The sequence below is a fragment of the Tetrahymena thermophila genome, assembly GCF_000189635.1.
Source record: "Tetrahymena thermophila SB210 genomic scaffold scf_8254470, whole genome shotgun sequence".
NCBI classification, from domain to species: Eukaryota; Ciliophora; class Oligohymenophorea; order Hymenostomatida; family Tetrahymenidae; genus Tetrahymena; species Tetrahymena thermophila.
In genome coordinates this window covers 104,439-124,115 of record NW_002476246.1, presented here as the reverse complement: position 1 = coordinate 124,115, position 19,677 = coordinate 104,439, and the positions used below count along the sequence as shown (strand labels likewise).

The 19,677-nt window shown below is 21.0% G+C and overlaps 4 protein-coding genes across 4 annotated transcripts; 2 read left to right on the top strand and 2 right to left on the bottom strand. All coding sequences in view use genetic code 6, as the record gives it.

Moving 5' to 3' along the window:
* Positions 1-1,248: 1,248 nt before the first annotated feature.
* TTHERM_000630537 (transmembrane protein, putative) lies at positions 1,249-1,935 on the top strand (the record flags this gene model as incomplete). The annotated part of the gene is made up of 1 exon (XM_012799391.1): positions 1,249-1,935. One exon carries the CDS (start codon positions 1,249-1,251, stop codon positions 1,933-1,935), a length of 687 nt encoding a protein of 228 aa, XP_012654845.1.
* Positions 1,936-3,769: 1,834 nt separating this feature from the next.
* TTHERM_000630536 (hypothetical protein) lies at positions 3,770-4,138 on the bottom strand (the record flags this gene model as incomplete). The annotated part of the gene is made up of 2 exons (XM_012799390.1): positions 3,770-3,898; positions 4,085-4,138. 2 exons carry the CDS (start codon positions 4,136-4,138, stop codon positions 3,770-3,772), a joined length of 183 nt encoding a protein of 60 aa, XP_012654844.1.
* A 4,639-nt stretch (positions 4,139-8,777) lies between these two features.
* On the top strand, positions 8,778-13,631 carry TTHERM_00630560 (ABC transporter C family protein; the record flags this gene model as incomplete). Its single annotated transcript, XM_001022781.2, has 8 exons — positions 8,778-9,821; positions 10,051-10,565; positions 10,618-11,144; positions 11,199-11,607; positions 11,661-11,972; positions 12,057-12,555; positions 12,613-13,139; positions 13,207-13,631. The coding sequence occupies exons 1-8, from the start codon at positions 8,875-8,877 to the stop codon at positions 13,629-13,631; spliced, it is 4,161 nt and encodes a 1,386-aa protein (XP_001022781.2). The 5' UTR covers positions 8,778-8,874.
* A 1,156-nt stretch (positions 13,632-14,787) lies between these two features.
* On the bottom strand, positions 14,788-17,352 carry TTHERM_00630570 (ATPase, histidine kinase-, DNA gyrase B; the record flags this gene model as incomplete). Its single annotated transcript, XM_001022782.3, has 2 exons — positions 16,614-17,352; positions 14,788-16,521 (listed from the first exon to the last, which is right to left on the bottom strand). Exons 1-2 carry the CDS (start codon positions 17,145-17,147, stop codon positions 14,788-14,790), a joined length of 2,268 nt encoding a protein of 755 aa, XP_001022782.3. The 5' UTR covers positions 17,148-17,352.
* Positions 17,353-19,677: the final 2,325 nt, after the last annotated feature.

Here is a 19,677-nt window from a genome sequence, read left to right as displayed (position 1 = left end):
AGATACCACAACAACCAACTATTTATTTTATTTAATCTGCATAATTACTTCAAAAGTAGAAGTATAGATCATAAAAACCATCAAAGCAATTAAAAACTCTTAAGAAAATTCTTTCGAGATTTAGCATTTATTTAAATTTTAATGTTTGATTTTATGCATAAATTCTTAATTTTACTAATTATTCCTCTTTTCATCTGAATTCTTATCAATACAAAACCATTTTAAGTACTTTAATAGGTTAAATACAAGAAAATCTAATATTAGTATTAATACTAACTTATATGAGTGTAACTAAAGAAAACAAGTAAATGTCAAAGCAATTATAAACAATTAAACAATAAATTGTTTAACAAATTGAAGTTATTTAGCATAATGGAATGGTTATTTAGAATCTTATTTATTTTTATCTTTCTGTATTAATTATTCTTCAACTTACATGCTTATATTTATCAAATAAATAATAACACTATCTCTTATTATCAATAATTTTTTGAAAGATTGTATTTACAATTAATTGTTTCAATATATTTTTGTTTATAAATTTATTATAAATAAATAACATATATAACATATAATAATCTGTAAATTAAAAATCACATACTCTCTAAAAAATAGTAAATTTATTTCATAGCACTATTGATAATTTAAGCAAAAATTTTATCAAATTTTATATCAAAAATTATTTCATTTTTTGAATTAGAAAAAAAAGTACATAATATTTTTAGATTTAATAACAAATGTATTTTTTTAATATATATTGTAAAGTCTATCTTAATTTCTTAAATAAAATATTAATAATATCAAACATTTTTTATTTATTAACATTAAATTGCTTTTAAAAATTTATTTTTATTAAACTTTTGCAAAATTAAGAAAATCAAGGTATATATATTTTGAGTAGACAAATAAATATCCATTTATGCTTATAACAACGGAAGAATAGATAACTTAAAAATAAATAACCTATATTGAATTTTCTATTTTATTTGCTTATTCTATTTGATTTTTCTTAAATTTCATTGAGTTTTTTGTAATTTTTAATTTGCAAATTAAATTTTTAATAAATAAGCAAATCTTTATTAATATAGAAAAAAAAAAAAAAGTGTTTTATTTATTCAATTAATTTTTGATTAGTCCATAAAAAGACACTATAGTTCTTTTGATTAAAAAGCTTAAAAGAACTATTATGAAAAACTATAATTAAAAATTTCTATTAAAAATATCACATCAAAATTAGACTAAATTATAATGGTTTTTATAGTCTTTATTTTACTACTACTGTTTTGGTTTCTGATTTACAGATTAATGAAAAATTATGAAGTCCCCTCTTAAATGGTTTTTTAAACTTTATCCATCATTTAATGGATATTTAGTTTATTATTAAGCCAAGCGATACTTAATTCTAAGTTAGAGAACCAAATAGTATTTAGAACATTTCGATTTATACAATCTGAAATCTAAGTGTATTATGTTATCTTAATTCTTAGTTATATATTATTTGAATTAGTTGCGCAGTAGATCTTAAAATAGCTTCACTCAATTTAGTTAATTAACCTATGCTTGATGTCTTTAACGTTAGTTATACCATTGATACATTAAAATTCTTGGGTTGAAGCTATCTGTATTGTGAGATACTCTAAATTAAGCAAAATACCATTTAACTTAAAAAATATTCTATTAGTTTATGGAATGGAATAAACTTTACCATACCATATTATAAATATGGTTTATTAATTAATCTATTCTTTTAGTAGCCTTGTTATGCTACCTTATTGCCTAATTTTATTTATCTTAAATAAATATTGCGCAAATGTAATTTACATGCTTATATTAATAATTATAATGGCAATCTATACTACAATAAAGATTAATCTACCATAAATTCAGCAAAGCATTCAATATATAAGATAAAGATAAATATTATTTATATTTTGATTTTAGTTAGTTTATTTTTGTATTATATTTCATATATTTTATATTAAATTTGTATTCTTTTCTATATTATATTTTAAGTTATCTATTATAAATTTCATACAAAAAATAAATATGTGCTTTTAAATATTTGAATAACCAAACAAATTTATAAAATACTGAGGATTAATAATAAACCGCATCTTAAAAATATTATAATAATAGTTGTATAAAATATAATAATAAATACACTCCTGGCGGGCGGAGATAATTTTCGCTTGTTTTTTTCAAATTGCTATTAAACCTGAGCCGAATATATTTTGGACCATATAAAAAAAAATATTCTTTTACATTCTTTCACCTCATTAAAATGTTAACTAATAAATATTTAAGTAAATAACTTTGAAAAAATATAAATATTAAAATTAATTCATTGAGTATTATCAAATAAATTTGAATTTGATAGAATTAATTAAGTAGAAGATGAAAGAGATAATTAGATTTTTATTTAAATTATATGAAGAAGTTAATAATAAATTATGATAAAAGACTTTTAATTCTTAATTCAGATTTTTATCTTGTAATATTTTACCTTTATAAATAATTAATTAATATTAGTATTTAATTGATTAAAATAGATAAATATTATATTAGAAGTGATTTTTTAATTTTTGTTATAAATTCTTAGTAACTATCTAAAGAAATTCTAAAAAAAATTTCAAATTTAATTAAAACAAGTGAATTTTTATCAAGTATGAAAAGATCTTTAGTTTTTAAAATAGAATCTAAGTAAAATCACATTAATTTTGTAATAAAAGAAAGTTAGATAAATTAAATATTTTACCTAGAATGTAAATTGATAAATTTATAAAATTTTTTCTAAAATTTTAATTAACTAAAAATGTTCTACACATGCAATAATATACGATTTAATAGCGTTTTATTTATTAATTATAATTATATTACAATTTTTTTCATTTATGTTTCGTTAATATCTTTTATTTCAATTTAATCTAATTTTTACAATTCCTATTATAAATTGCTACATATTTAATAAATACTTTTATTTTTCTATGCATGACAAAATGATACAAATATTCATTTATCAAATTAAATGAAAATACTTTAATTTTTCTTTTTGCTTGTACTTCTTAAATCCTAAATGCTTTAATTTTTTTGATGGATCAATAATAAATTAAATATTTTAAATATAAAATTTTCTATTTAGATATTTAAATAAATATCAGTAAAAAATTATTTTTTTACAGAATTTTACATGAAAAATAATATTGATAGTGTATAAATTAGTATTTGGTTTATAAAATATATCTAATTTTTTGCTATCAATAAATAAAGTAAATTTCCTATCAAACTATTTTATATCAGATTTGATTAAATATTCTAAATAAGTTAACGAGGGAACTAATTACTTCTAAAAAATATAATATTTCTGTTTTAAAAACTATTAAGGCCTGTATGTATTTCAATAAAAAAAATAATCTAAATAGCTACCCTCTTTGATTTTTTACGAGAAAATGATCAAAACTACAATTGAAAAAAACGAGACTATCAAAATTAACATTTAGATAGAAATTTAAAACTCTTTTAATTCTTTCTTTATTTAATGTGTTTTAATTTAAAATGAAGGCTTTTTTTAATATTCTAATATTTGTCTTTTCAATTTCATTTCAGAAATACTTTTATTTTTTAAATCGCTTTTATTAATTTTTGCTTTAAATAATAATAAGACAGACCAAAAACACAAAAAAATATAAATAAAAAAAGAAATTAAAAAACTAAAAGCTTAATTTTATAAAAAAACTCTACTTAAAAAACTAATAAAAATATCTTAGATGATTCACCTAATAGCTTTCATTGGTTTGCTTTTCTTCTGGATTGCAGGCTATAAAATAATGGTTAAATAAGGAATCCAATCTGAAATATCTTTTGCAGTACTTTCTATGACACATTGGTTGCTAGCCTTCGCCTATTTTTAAATAATAGTATCTTTCTAGCTAGACAAGGATGTGGAACAAAAATTATTTGGAAACGATTTGACTTTGATATAACTTTGGTTTCATATTCTAACTTGTAGCTATTTTACTTTTGATTTGGTGGCTAGGTTCTATAAAAAATAACTCTGTGAATGGCTTTTTATTCATCATTCATTTACCCTACTCTTTATTTTGATCGCTCTCTTATACCAAATTTCTGGCTCAGAAAACATTTATGTATTAAGATATGCTACTTTCTGCAATGTTCCTATGAACATGAAGACTATCTTAGCTAAAAAAGGAATGTACAAAACCAAAAGCTATCACATAATGAATATCTTTTATGCTGTAATTTACTCTTTTAATTTTTTAATTATGCTTCCTTTACTTATGATATAATTCTATGAGAGTAATACAAGTATTTTAACATTCTCTATGCTTTCCTTGTTATGCACACAAGCTATTTACACAATAATAAAAAATCATTTGCCATCCTCCATTTCAAGCATTAGATACTTCAAAAATAGAAATGAAGTCTTTTGAAGAAATTTTAAAATTGAATTTATAATAGATAAAAAATTTTTTATTAAGAACTATGTAAATTTATATATAAATTTTATATTAAATGTAATTAAATAAATAACTTTATATAAAAATAATACTCATAAATACATCAAATAATTTATTAATTTAAATTTTCATTTTTTGATATTCTCAAAATAATTTTATATTAAAATTTACAGATTTTTAAAATTAAATTGCTTTTAAATATATTTTTATTAAACTTTCGCAAAATTAAGAAAATCAAGGTATATATCATTTGAATTGACAAATAAATATCCATTTATGCTTATAACAACAGAAGAACTGATACCTGAAAAATAATTAACCTATCCCTAATTTTCTATTTTATTTGTTTATTCTATTTGATTTTTCTTAAATTTCATTGAGTTATATGTAATTTTTAATTTGGAAATTAAATTTTTATTTAATAAGCAAATCTTTATTAATATAGAAAAAAAAAAAAGTGTTTTATTTATTCAATTAATTTTTGATTAATTCATAAAAAGACACTACAGTTCTTTTGATTAAAAAGCTTAAAAGAACTACTATGAAAAACTATAATTAAAAATTTCTATTAAAAATATCACTTCAAAATTAGACTAAATTATAATGGTTTTTATAGCCTTTATTTTACTACTACTGTTTTGGTTTCTGATTTACAGATTAATGAAAAATTATGAAGTCCACTCTTAAATGGTGTTTTATACTTTATCCATCATTTAATGGGTATTTAGTTTATTATTATACCATGCGATACTTAATCCTAAGTTAGAAAATTAAATAGTATTTAGAACATTTGGATTTATACAATCTGAAGTCTAAGTGTATTATGTTATCTTAATTCTTAGTTATATATTATTTGAATTAGTTGCGTAGTAGATCTTAAAATAGCTTCACTCAATATAGTTAATTAACCTATGCTTGATCTCTTTAACGTTAGTCATACCATTGATACATTAAAATTCCTGGGTTGAAGCTATCTGTATTGTGAGATACTCTACATTAAGCAATATACCATTTAACTTAAAAAATATTCTATTAGTTTATGGAATGGAATAAACTTTACCATACCATATTATAAATATGGTTTATTAATTAATATATTCTTTTAGTAGCCTTGTTATGCTACCTTATTGCCTAATTTTATTTATCTTAAATAAATCTTGCGTACAAGTAATTTACATGCTTATATTAATAATTATAATGGCAATCTATACTACAATAAAGATTAATCTACCATAAATTCAGCAAAGCATTCAATATATAAGATAAAGATAAATATTATTTATATTTTGATTTTAGTTTGTTTATTTTTGTATTATATTTCATATATTTTGTATTAAATTTTTTATTCAATTCTATTTTAAGCTATCTATTATAAACTTCATATAAAAGATTGATATATATATGCTTTTAAAATTTTAATATCTAAGCAAATTTATAAAATACTGAGGATAAATAATAAATCGCATCTTAAAAATTTGCAAATAAAAATATTATAAGAATATTTGTATATTATTTAATCTAGTACTTGTTATTATAGGTGGTTTTTTATTGCAAAATAAAAGAGTGTCTTTAAATTATCAATGATATATTTTAGACCATATAAAAAAAAATATTCTTTCACATTCTTCCACCTCACTAAAATGTTACTTATAAATATTTAAATAAATAACTTTCAAAAAATATACATGTTAAAATGAAGTAAGTGAGTATTATCAAATAAATTTGAATTTGATAGTATTAATTAAGTAGAACTGAAAGCGATATTTAGATTTTAATTTAAATTATATGAAGAAATCAATAATAAATAAAAGACTTTTAATTCTATGTTCACATTTTTATCTATTAGTATTTTACTTTGAAAAAAAATTAAAATAGAGTGTATTATATATATTATTTATAGGCCAGAATAGGCATGTATTAAATTAGATTTTAAAAACAATTAATTAATATTAGTAATAAAATTGATTAAAATAGATGAATTTTTTTTATTTATCTCAGAAATTCTAATTAACTATCTAAAGAAAATCTTAAAAAAATTTTAATTTTAATTAAAACGAGTGAATTTTTATCAAGTATGAAAAGATCTTTAGTTTTTTAATAGAATTTTAATAAAATCAAATAAATTTTTTAATAATAGAAAGTTAGATAAATAAATATTTTACCTAGAATTTAAATTGATAAATTTAATTGATTCTTTATAAAATTTTAGTTGACTAAAAATATTCTACAAATGGAATAATAAATGATTTAAAACTGTTTTATTTATTAATCATAATTATAATAAAAATTTTTTCTTAACAAATATTTTCATTTTTAGTTAGTAATAAAATTGATTAAAATAGATGAATTTTTTTAATTTATCTTACAAATTCTAATTAACTATCTAAAGAAAATCTAAAAAATTTTTTAATTTTAATTAAAACGAGTGAATTTTTATCAAGTATAAAAAGATCTTTAGTTTTTTTTAGAATCTTAATAAAATCAAATAAATTTTATAATAAAAGAAAGTTAGATAAATAAAATATTTTATCTAGAATTTAAATTGATAAATTTAATTGATTCTTTTTAAAATTTTAATTAACTAAAAATATTCTACATATGCAAATAATAAACGATTAAAACTCTTTTATTTATTAATCATAATTATAATAAAAATTTTTTCTTAATAAATATTTTCATTTTTAGTTAATAAAATTTATCTATTTTTTGTTATCAATAAATAAAGTAAATTTTCTATCAAATTATTTTATATCAAATTTGATTAAATATTCTAAATAAGTTAAAGAGGGACCTTATTATTTCTAAATAATATAAAATTTCTATTTTAAAACTATTAATTCCATTCTTTTGTTATTTCGTTAGCAAGAGTGAATATATATGTACTAGAGTAATAAATATTTTTTTTTTAGCTAATTTTTTAAAACTAAGAAAAAAATTAAGGCTAGAGTTATTAGGTATAAATAAACGATTAATTCATTGATGATATCAAAATATTTAGGATTAATAAGAACTGATTTAGTATGTTATTTCATTTTATTGTTTTTTTGGTTATTTTGATTCAATTTTCATACTTTTTTAATAGAATAAAAAACACTATCTCTTATTTTTATTTGGTTAATGCTTTATGAATATTTATATTTTAAAAAATTAAATTTTTATCTATTATGTTTTTTACAGACAGCATATTACTCATTTGCTTGATTTGATTCATTTCATGATTGATTAAAAATAAAAACTTTTTATTGTATGAAAAAGTTTTATAAAATTAATTATAAGTTGTGTTAAAAGAATAAGAGATGGTTTCTTAAATGAACATCATTTTATTTGATTTATACACATTTTCTCAACTCTATCTCTCAAATAATTAATTATTAGTTTTTGAATTGTAACAAATGAAAGAGGTTATTAAGAAAAATAAATAAAATAAAAATTATTTATTTATTTTTAAAAATTTAGGATAGAGATTACAAATAAATTTAAATAATAGATTAAATCATAAAGCGTCTATGAAAACTGTATAAAAATATGTAAAAAAATAATAAATAAATTAAATGATAAAGATATATTTGGGATAGATAAATTAATAGAACTTATAGCTAATAAGTGTAAATTTTATGAATATATTTAACTCAGATATTCTAACAAAATTAATTAAACCAAACAAATAATTTACTTATGCAGCTTATCATATTTAAAAAATAATTTTTATCTTATGCTATTTTTAATTATGTAACTAAATTTATGAATGATAGTATGAGTAAGATACAATTTTAAATATTGTAAATATGTAATTTATTTTCTTAATTATAAGGTTTAATCTCTAAAAAATGATGAATTTAATAGCGTAATTAAATATGTAATAAACTATTCCTATCTAAATACTTAAATTTGTTGGATTGGTAATCAAAAATAAAAAGTGTTTAATAAAAAATATATATTTAATATATTTCGTAATATTAAAATTAGAAGGATAAAAAGAGCTTCATGTTAATTTATCATAATAAATAAAGAAATATTTATAGAAAAATTATATTGTTACTCTTTTTTTTATAAAGAATTGCATTAATAAAATTGTAAATAATTGTTAAGTTCTAATAATATTTTGAAAACTTAACAATTATAGTAAAATAAAAATCAATGTATCCATTTTTAACGAGGAGAAACATTTTTTGGGGGTTAATTAATGAAAGATTATTTTTATGCAAATAATTTTATTTTTGTTTAAAGTAGAAAATGTTGCTAATATTTAGTACAAAACATTAACATATTTATTAAATAAATAAATATTTAATAATTCTTTTATTAATACTTAAGATAAAAATTAATCTATACTATAAAATTAATAAATCCAATCATATACTTACAGCTATCTATATTTAAATAATTTATCCTAAATTTAATGAATTGCATAATATTTATTTATTAAAAAAATTTAATTTTACTAAAAATAATTTTCATGGAAGAGCAAAAAACAATTTAGTAGCAGTCAAATGCAGGATTTGAAGAAGAATAATAACCTTTGGATTTAGAACTATCTCAAGAAAATGAAATCAAAGAAAAAACTTCTTAGAAAAATTATTCTTAAGAAAGTCAAATTTACTCTAGAAGAAACTAGAATAAATACGAATAATTATTTTAAGAAGATTCTTAACTAATTAAGTCAAAGCCATTTGATATATTTATGAATAGCTCTTTTATTTCAAAGATCTTTACGATTGATATGCTAAAAGTCCTTTTAAGAGCCTCATAAGATTCGAAAATTTACAAGATGTTGAGCACCTTTAATCTTCCCTACCTTCAACCAAAATAGTCCATAGAGTATAATTACCAAATATTTAAGGCAAATCTTGATGCAAAAATTTAAGAAGCAGATAGAAAAAAAAGGAATTTAGTCTCTCAAGACATCTTAAATGTTTTTTTAAAGACATTTAGAAATGAAATTGCAGCCACTGTTTTTTTGAACTCAGTAGGATATCTTTGTCTATTTACAGCTTCGATTTTAATCAACACATTAATATCATATATTCAAGAAAATGGAGTTAATTTGAAAGCATATGGAATTGCTTTCATATTTAACGTTATTAGCATTTCATAAGTTTTGTTTGCACATAACGTTATAAGACTGAATGTACTTATCTAAACTCGTTTTAGAAATGTTTTCATGAAAGTTATTTATTCAAAAATTTCTTCTCTTTCTGCTTTCTCTGTCAAAGAAGCAAATGTAGGAAAGCTCATTAACTTGATTTCAAATGACTTAACAACTTTGGAGTAGAGATGTAATATAATGTTTGCAGTACTTTCTATTCCTCTTCCTTTAGTAGCTTCTACAATATACCTCTATAGAAAGTAATTATTTTTTCGATTAATTATCTTGTTTCTTATTATTCAATAAACAATATTATAAATTTTTTCTATTTCGTTTTTATTTAGATTTTATCAAAAAGTACAATTCTCAATTTAAAATTTACAATTAAATACATCAATTTATTTATTATCCTTAATATTTAAATGAAAATCTATTGAATTACTTTTTTTATAATTTTTCATTGTTATTTATTGAACCTTATATTAACAGATATGGCGTAATTGGTTTGATAGGAATAGTTGTCATGTTAGGTTTATGTCCAATTTAATTATTTTTCTCAAAATTACAAGCAAAATTTTTTTCAGAAAAAACAAAATATACTGATTAAAGAGTCAATCTCACAAAAGAAGTCATAGAAGGTATAAGGTTAATAAAAATGTATGCATGGGAAGAAGCTTTTGTTCATAGTATTCAAACAATACGCAAATTAGAACTAAAATTGATTCTCATTAATATTTTAATCACAATTTTTGACTTTGCAGTATCTACAGCTTTCTCTGTTTTTAGCACATTTTTATTATTATATTTTATGTACTATTATGGAGATTCTTCTGCTATTGATTCTGCTCTACTTTTTTCAACTCTGAATCTGCTTAATTTTATCAAAAATTATGTTGTTTAAGTGATTGGATATGGTACTTCTGGTATTATGTAATTAAAAGTCATCCTAAATAGAATGATTAGTGTCATTACTTTGTAGGAATCATCTATGACAAATATTGATGGTAAATTTATATTTATAATAATTTTTCTATTGTTTTCTTTTACAATAAAAAGAATAAAAAGGATAATTTTGCCAAAATTCTATTTTAAATTTATTACAAAATGGAAGCATTTAAATGATAAATTTTACTGCTTTTTGGAAATAAAACATACCTGTGTTGTAGGATATAAATGTACAAATAAATAATGGGGAGTTTGTTTGTATAGTTGGTAAGGTAGGATCAGGCAAGACTTCATTTTTAAATTGTATTCTCTAAGAGGTACCTTACTATAAAGGATAAATATAATGTAAAGGATAATTAGCTTATGTTGAATAAGAGCCTTACATATTTAGCAGTACTGTTAAAGAAAACATTCTTTTTGGAAGAGAATATGATGATGATCTCTACAAAAAAATTATCAGAGCATGCTGTCTGGAATAAGATCTGAAAATATTCTAAAAAGGCGATTAAACTGTAATTGGAGAACGAGGAATGGATATTAGTGGTGGACAGAAAGCTCGTATATCATTAGCAAGAGCTATTTACTCTTAAGCCGATATCTATTTATTTGATGATCCAATTTCAGCAGTAGATTCAAAGGTATTTTATAGAATTCAATATTTAATTATTTATTATCATTTTTTAAATAAATAGGTTGCTAAAGCAATATTTTTTGATGCAATAAGCACTCTATGCAGAAATTCAACAGTTATACTTGTTACTCATTAAGTTCACTATGCTAGATTTGCTGATAAAATTATAATTTTAGAAGGAGGAAAAGTGTGTTAGTAAGGTAAGTATGAAGAATTAGAGTAAACACTTAAAAATTTATCCAACGAACTAAATCACGAAGGACTCTGCCATCAAATGAATTTAAATTAAGAAAACACAATTCAAGTAAGGACAAATCCCTATTTAGTTCAATTTAGTAAAGAGAAAAGTGAAAATTATGATAAAGAAGAAGGAAATTAAAATATAAATATTGATGAAAATTAAACATAAAGTGAAGAGGAAAATATAGTTGTTGATCTGAAAACATATTATAATTTCTTTAAGGAATCAGGTATATTTTTTTTAAGTAATTTTTCATTTAAATTAAAATTGTTTAACTAAAAGGGGTATTAATATTCATTCCTATAGTCTTAGCTCTTTATGCTGTTAGCGATTTAACTTATGTTCTCTTCAACTAGAGAATAGGAGACTTATAATCTACTTATGAAAAATCAGGTATAATTAAATCAATCGGTTATCTGGTACTACTTTATGCTTTGGCATAGCTCATAAAACACTTATCATTAACTATAGCAATAAATAGAGCTTGCAAGAAACTATTACATACAATGATCTGTGCTTTGGTTAGATCAAAAGTGATATTTTTTGATACTACTTAATCTGGTAATATTCTTAATAGATTTTCTACTGATATAGGTAAATAAATTTCAAATTCAAAATAAAATTAAAACCAAGATTATAAAATTATTTTTAAAATCTTTATAATTAATATTTATAAAGGTTATTTAGATGAACACTTGACTAAAATACTAATTGATGTTATTGAGATATTTATTGGAATTATAGTAATGTTCATAACTATTATGACTATTTCTCCTAATTTTATAATTGTTGCCCTTTTCGAATTAACATTTTTAGTATTTTTCCTCAAATACTGTAAAGAAGGTCTCCTCAAAACTAAATAAATTGATCTTACCTTAAGATCACCCCTTCTTACTTTCTTCAATCTAAGTATTCAAGGTGTTTTACCTATAAAAGTATATCAATAGTAGAGTCATTTTGAAGATAAATTTAATCAGCTAGCAACTGATTCTCTCAGAGCTTCTTTGTATTACTGGATTTGCTAGAGAGGATTTGGAAGCTTCATAAATCTATTTGCAGTCTTTTGTAATTCGTTAGGAATTTTTATAGTGCTATCTACTACTAGCTCTGTTTCTGATATTGGATAGTGCATTCTTTACTTTACAACAAGTACAGAATTTTTACAATGGGGTATTAGGTAATCATTTTTTAATATTATTTAACAAAATTAATTAACTCATTTATTTAATTGAAGATAATTGGTAAACTTAGATGTATCAATGACTAACACTTAAAGATGTTTGAATATTTCTAAATTAGAACCTGAAGCTGAATTAAATACAAGTTATGATGATAGCTTAATTAAAACTAGTAAGCATTAAAAATTTCCTACAAGAGGGGAACTTGTTTTTCAAAATGTTAGAATGAAATATAGAAAAGAACTTGATTTTGTTCTTAAGGGTTTAACATTCAAAATATAGCCTGGGAAAAGGGTAGGATTTGTAGGTAGAACTGGAGCAGGTAAATCTTCTGTTATATAGGCACTATTTAGAATGACCGAATTGGAATATGAAAATTAATTAAGCAATTATTTAAATTGTGATATTTAAATAGATGGTCATAGCATAAAAAAGTTAGGTTTACATACCTTAAGATCAGGTATAAGTATTATACCTTAAAATCCTTTTATATTTTCTGGGACCATAAGAAGAAATCTTGATCCTCTCAATTAATACACAGATGATGAGATCTACAAAGTTCTTGAGGATGTTGATTTACTAAGTAAAAACTATTTTTTTTAAGTTTTTACACTTTTTTATAAACATTTTTTATAAATTATTAAAAAAAGAAAAAGTCAATTCTTTAGAAAAAAATATTCATGAAGATATGAGTAATGCAAACGATGTGTTTAGCACAGGACAGAAATAATTAATTTGCTTAGGTAGAGCAATACTGAAGTAGAGCTAGCTGATTGTCCTTGATGAAGCTACAGCAAATGTAGATATGTAGACTGATGAACTGATATAACAAAAAATAAGATAAAGATTTTCAAACTCTACTTTAATCACTATAGCTCACAGATTAAACACAATAGCTGATTATGACTAAGTTATAGTTATGGATTAAGGATAAGTAATTGAGTAAGGAACTCCTTATGAATTACTTTAAAATGAATAAGGACACTTCTATTTAATGGTATAGCATACTGGAACTAAGAATTTTGAGTTAATTAAAAATATAGCAAGTCAATAAATTTCTAAAATATAAAAATGAAATTTCATTTTTTATTATTATTTTATTAAATATATATAAAAATTCTGTAATTTAAAATGAATGATTTATATTGTGATTTAATTATAAATTCATATAAAAATAATGTTTTAATATTTAACAATATATTGAATAATAAATAGTTCAAATTAGCTTTAATTTTGTTGTCGGCCATACTAAGGTGAAAACACCGGATCCCATTCGAACTCCGAAGTTAAGCGCCTTAAGGCTGGGTTAGTACTAAGGTGGGGGACCGCTTGGGAAGTCCCAGTGTCGACAACCTTTTGTTTTTTTATTAACAGTGTTTTTAATAATCTAAATAAATATGATTTTTATAATTTAGATTTATTTTAGAAGATAATTTATTTATTTATAAAGTAAACTAAAAACTATTATATTAAAAGTTATTAACCATTATCAATTTTGTTGTACCATAATAAGGTCAAAACCACGGATTCTATTCTAATTCTGAAGTGATATGAAGAGTTAGGCAGTAATACTAAAGAAGATCAAATTATTAAAATTTGAGATATCAAAAATAATTAATAAAATATTTATTTTATTTTATTTTAATTTAATTGTTCTAATTTAAAAATTTGAAATCGAGTTAAATGCCTTTTTAATTTTGGATAGGGTATAATAATTAATATTCAATGAAAAGAAATTTAGACAAATGTTTAGCTTATTTGGTATAGTAAAAATTTTTAATTATTATCATTTATTTTGTATCCTGTATTCTTTAAAAAAGTGATATTCGGTCTGACCCTAATAACTATCATTAAAAATAAAGTCATTAATCTCTAAATCAAAATTATCTTTATTAGGTAATTAATGAATTTAGTCTTATCATAATTGATTTAATAAGTCTTTTAAGATAGTATTAATGATTTAATTAATGTTATTAGAAATTTAACAAAATTAATTTCTTTCAGAATATCTTCTTAATTTTAATACTGATCCATGTTATTTTATTTTCAAAAACACCACTGACTAAAGATTTAAAGAAATAAATCAAAAAAATGTAATTGTATTAGTTAGAATTTAAAGTATTATTTATATATATATGCTCCAATATAAAATCTTATAATTAAAACTTAAATGTACTTTTAGTTATGATCTATTTATAATAATAGCAGAATTTTTATATAATTTTATAATCTCAATTTTGATTACAAAATATGTTATAATAGTTTAGAATTACACTTTAGAAACCAGTTTTTAATAGAGGTTTATTTATAAAATCACTCATTCCTGATTCTATGCATTTTTTACAGTCTTCTTATCCAACATAAGAGGTGCACGCAATAATTATAGGGATATTATTGTATTGTACACTTTTATAAAATTAAATTATTTCTTACACAGTTTCGTAACCATTTTTAACTGGCATTTCTATGTCCATGAAAATAATTCGAGGCGAAGTGCAGCAATTTTTAAAGAATTCAGATTTGACAAACTATATAGCTTAATCACCTTCAGAAAAAGTGATTATTTCAAATTAAAACTGTTAAATAATTTTTTACATGGCATATAAATTAAATTGATTATCATCAACAACCATTATTTAAGGGCATGTACATTTTTTTTTTTTGCTCAAATTAAACTCTAAAATTGAATCCAATTTTTGTGAAGGTGTGAGAGATTTTCCATTTTTATTTATGTCAGTATTATTTTCAATATCTACAGTTTTAAAACAACTAATTTGAGATTTAAAACTATAAGTTTTATTGATATTTTCATTAAGTGAAGAAGTTGTTAATCTTTTATTGGAAAAATTAGATGCTTTTATTTTTATTTGACTTGCATAAGATGTAAATCCTTCTTATTCATACTATTCATTTTCATCTTTCCTCTCTATTTAAAATTATTTTACTTGGGCTGTAGCATTCTAAAGCAAACTTTATGATTGTTTATTTTTACTTAAGCTACCAATTTCTGATTATACATTTTTAATTTCAAAATCTGTATTATTTGAACAGTCTTAGTTTGTCTATCCGTCTTCATGCTATTGGTAATTAGTAGCTTAAACATGGTTATTTCCTTTCCTAATTTAGTTCTCAAAAATATAATTTTATGGAAGTTTTTATGAGCAATTTTATTCTATTTTATTTGAATTGACATGATCTGCATTTTATTAACATTACGAAAAACTTGAATTTTAAAATGGACTATTGCGAGATTAAAGTTTTAAAGAAATTCTATGTTTTGATTTATGAGACATATTTTTGGATTCTTAACATTCATCTTCTTAAAAATTTTTATGGATTTGAATTTAAAATATTTTATTTAAATCAAATCTTAGATCTTAGTTTGTTGGCTCTTCTATCACTTATGAAGAGCTTAAATTAGATACATTTTCCTAAAATTTACTCTTTTAAACTATTTGATTAGCTTCTAGTTTAGAATTATTTGTAAAATTCTCTCTATTACTGATTGTATGTTTATTATGATTAAACTAATGGTCTTCTTAAACAAATCCATAAATAGAATTATTTTATTTTTCTGTCTAACTGATATCATTTTCGTTAATTTCATTAGTTGAATTCATTGATTGACAAAGATTTTATTTATTGATTTAATTTTTTAATAAACTCTATTTATTTTCATAATTTAAATTATTTAAGGAACCTATCTAAGCTTCAATCCGTTTAAAAGAAGTTTTTATAGATTTGCGTTAATTAGTTGGGTGCTCACTCATCTATTTTTCATCAGTATTAAAATCTTCAACCAAAATACTAAACTTTGAGCCTTTTCCATACTCTGATTCTACAGTAATTCCTCCCTTAAAATTTACATCATTTACTAAGCCTTTAGCTAAGGAATTTGATATTGTCAAACCTAAACCACATCCTTGATTATTAAGTTGTTCCTCTTCTTTATTTTGATATTTAATCTTTTTTATTTTTTATTAAAAATATATTTTATTTTTTTGTTTATTTTGAAAATAATTTAATTAGCTTAAAAATTTAAAAATGATATTTTTACTTTGTTACAAAAGTTAAATATCTTTTTTTAATTTTCTTGTGTAATTCCAATGCCACTATCCTTAACATATAATTGATAGATATTCTTACTAAATAAAACAAGACCCAATTCAATATGTCCAGATTTAGTGAATTTCAGAGAGTTAGAAAGAAAATTTAGTAAAATTTATCTAATTCTATTAGGGTCAGAGCATATTATTTAATTAATTTTTTAGTCATAGGCAAGTATAATTTCTAATTTTTTCATTTTAGCTTGAATACTTACTAGCTTACTGCAATCTTTTAAAAGACTAACTACATTGAAGTCTAAAAAGGAGTATTTAAATTTACCACAATCCATTTAAACAAAGTCGAGTATGTCATTAATTTAGTTTAGAAGTAGTTTATTAGAGAATAGGGCAGGGACAATATATTCTTCAATACAATATTAATTATTTTATTCCTGATAAAGTTCGTCTTTCAGAACTTCGAGCATGGAAATAGAGCAATTCAAAGGAGTTCTAAGCTCATGTGAGAGGGTTGCAAATATTTTCATTTTCTCTTATTGAACCTCTTCAACCTTTTTTTAGTAGAGATCTTACCAAACCTCTTGAACGCTTATAAATATTAAAGGCTCTTAAGTTTTTTAATTTTCTAATAATAAATCAACTGCTATTAGCTAAACTACCAAATCTTTATTTTAATGATTTACCTATCAAAAAATTATATTTGCTTTCTAAATGAATGATCAAAATAAATATTACTTGAATTTTTGTTATATTCTTTATTTGCTGAATATAATTGACGTTTGCTTTATTTTCTGCTGAAAACTTTGTAATAGATTTTCTTTTGTTGAAAAATAATGTAAAGTATTTTTAAAAATAATAAAAATATTACTGCTTATTTATATTGTGGCTTTCTTCAATTTTATCCTCCGATTACTCCTATAAAATATCTTTATTTTAATTAGACTAAAATAATCTATCAATCATTTAGGAGAAGTCTATTCTTTCTTTTGTAATTTGATTAGTTACTGTATTTTCTATCATTATTTTAATATATATAATCAAAACAAACAGACATAATTTAATAAATCTTACTATGATTTTTTTTTAGTTTAAAAAATTAAGAATTTTTAAAATCTATTTAGCTATCATTTCGCAAGGGTTCATTAGTTTTATTATTTTCTGTTATGAAATTATGATTTATTTACTGGTCATACATCTCATGATTATCTACTTAAATGTGTACTTAGTTATATCTATGATTTAAGATTCTTTCTAATCCCTAAATATTAATATTTGAATTCAAATCTTAATTGATACTACTGCTTTTATTTTCCTCTAAGATTTAATTAACTTTACAGATGTTGTTATTTTCAACTCCCGCTATACTTAAATCTCTATTTTAAGTTTCTTAATATTCAAGTTTACCTAAAAATAATAAAAATTAGTAAATAAAATACTTGAAAATTAATTAAATTTACTTTCTTTCACCTCAAAAAAATCAATTTAATCCTAATTGTTAGGGTGTTTGTTATCAGCTAACTAAATTTTCATTTAAATTTGATTTTAGTTTTCTTAGAATTATTTTTTGTTTTCACTTTACCTTTAATTCATTTAAAAATCTAATTCATCCTTTTAAAAATATATTGATTTCACCTCTTGATTGATCTTTTAAGCAACAATTTCCTTCTATGATTTTAAGAATTTATATATTAATATTTTATAGCTTATATAATGAGGGATTTATATTAGCCATTTTTATTAAAATATAGCCAAAAATCAGTTTTTAAATTAATATTTGCTTTAAAATTTTACATATTAATAAATTAAATCCCACCAATTTTAATTAAATTACATACAAAAAAATTAATAAATTGTGTTATTTTCTCTTGAAATTGTTATTATTAAAAAGTAATTTTACATGTGATTATGATTGAAATCTATTTTAGTTCCCATTTGATATATTAAATTATGAGAATAATTTATTATTGTTAGGTAGATTTTTTACTTATTAAATTTCTATGGATTAACTCATGTTATTTTTTTTCTATGGTTGTTTTTAATTAATGGAGTTGTCCTTTTAAAATGAATAAGACAACGATTTTTAAAATTTGTTTTTATTTATTGACCAACTTAAAGAAGAATTCAAGTTTTATTCGCTTTAGTAATTTTATTTCTTTGATTTATTTTTTGTCTAAATAACTTTACTTTGAGTATTTTTAGTATTAATATTTACTAGGTTTTTATTATCTAAGCCATTTTTTGAAATTATCTCTTCCCTTAAGTAGTTACTTTTAAATATAGTGTTTGATTTCATTTTATTACTTTTTTAATCTTAGTTTAAATCTAAATTTTCATTAGCATTTACTTAACCTAAATTTAATAGAACTGTTTGCAAATCTCTATTATTTTTGCATTTAAGAATTCTTTTAAGAGAGGCATTAGAATATAATATTTATTTTTTTGAATCAATGACTGCTAATCCTTCTGGTATAAGTTGCTAAATATTTTTGTAAAGATTAATAGCTATATTTTTATAACATTTACTATTATCTTAAATAGGAGGTAATGTTTTTTAATTTTCTTTCTAAAATACTTTATTATTAAAAATCTGCTAAATAAAATATATGACATTTATAAAAGCACTTAAGAAGTCAAAATCATTTGTAGCTTAAAGACGAATAAATGTATATGCTTATATTCCCAAAATAGTAATTATTATTAGTCTAACATTATTTATAATACATATTTCTGAAGTGATAAAAGATTAGATATACATGGATAATACTACTGTCAATTACCTATTTTATTAAATCAGCATTATTATTTCTAAAGTAGAAATATAAATAGTAGAAGTAATCAAAATTATAGTAAATTCTTAGCAGAATCCATTTAATATTAAGAATTTTTAAAAGTATTTTGCTCTTAGAGTATCTTAATTTTAAGATTTTTAAATGTTATCTTAATTTTATGCTAAATTTTTATCTATAGAGTACCTTTTTAAATTCTTTAATAAGCAAAATGCTACTAGGTTTAGAATGAATAATGATCCTAATATATTTTTTTGAAATTATGACAAAC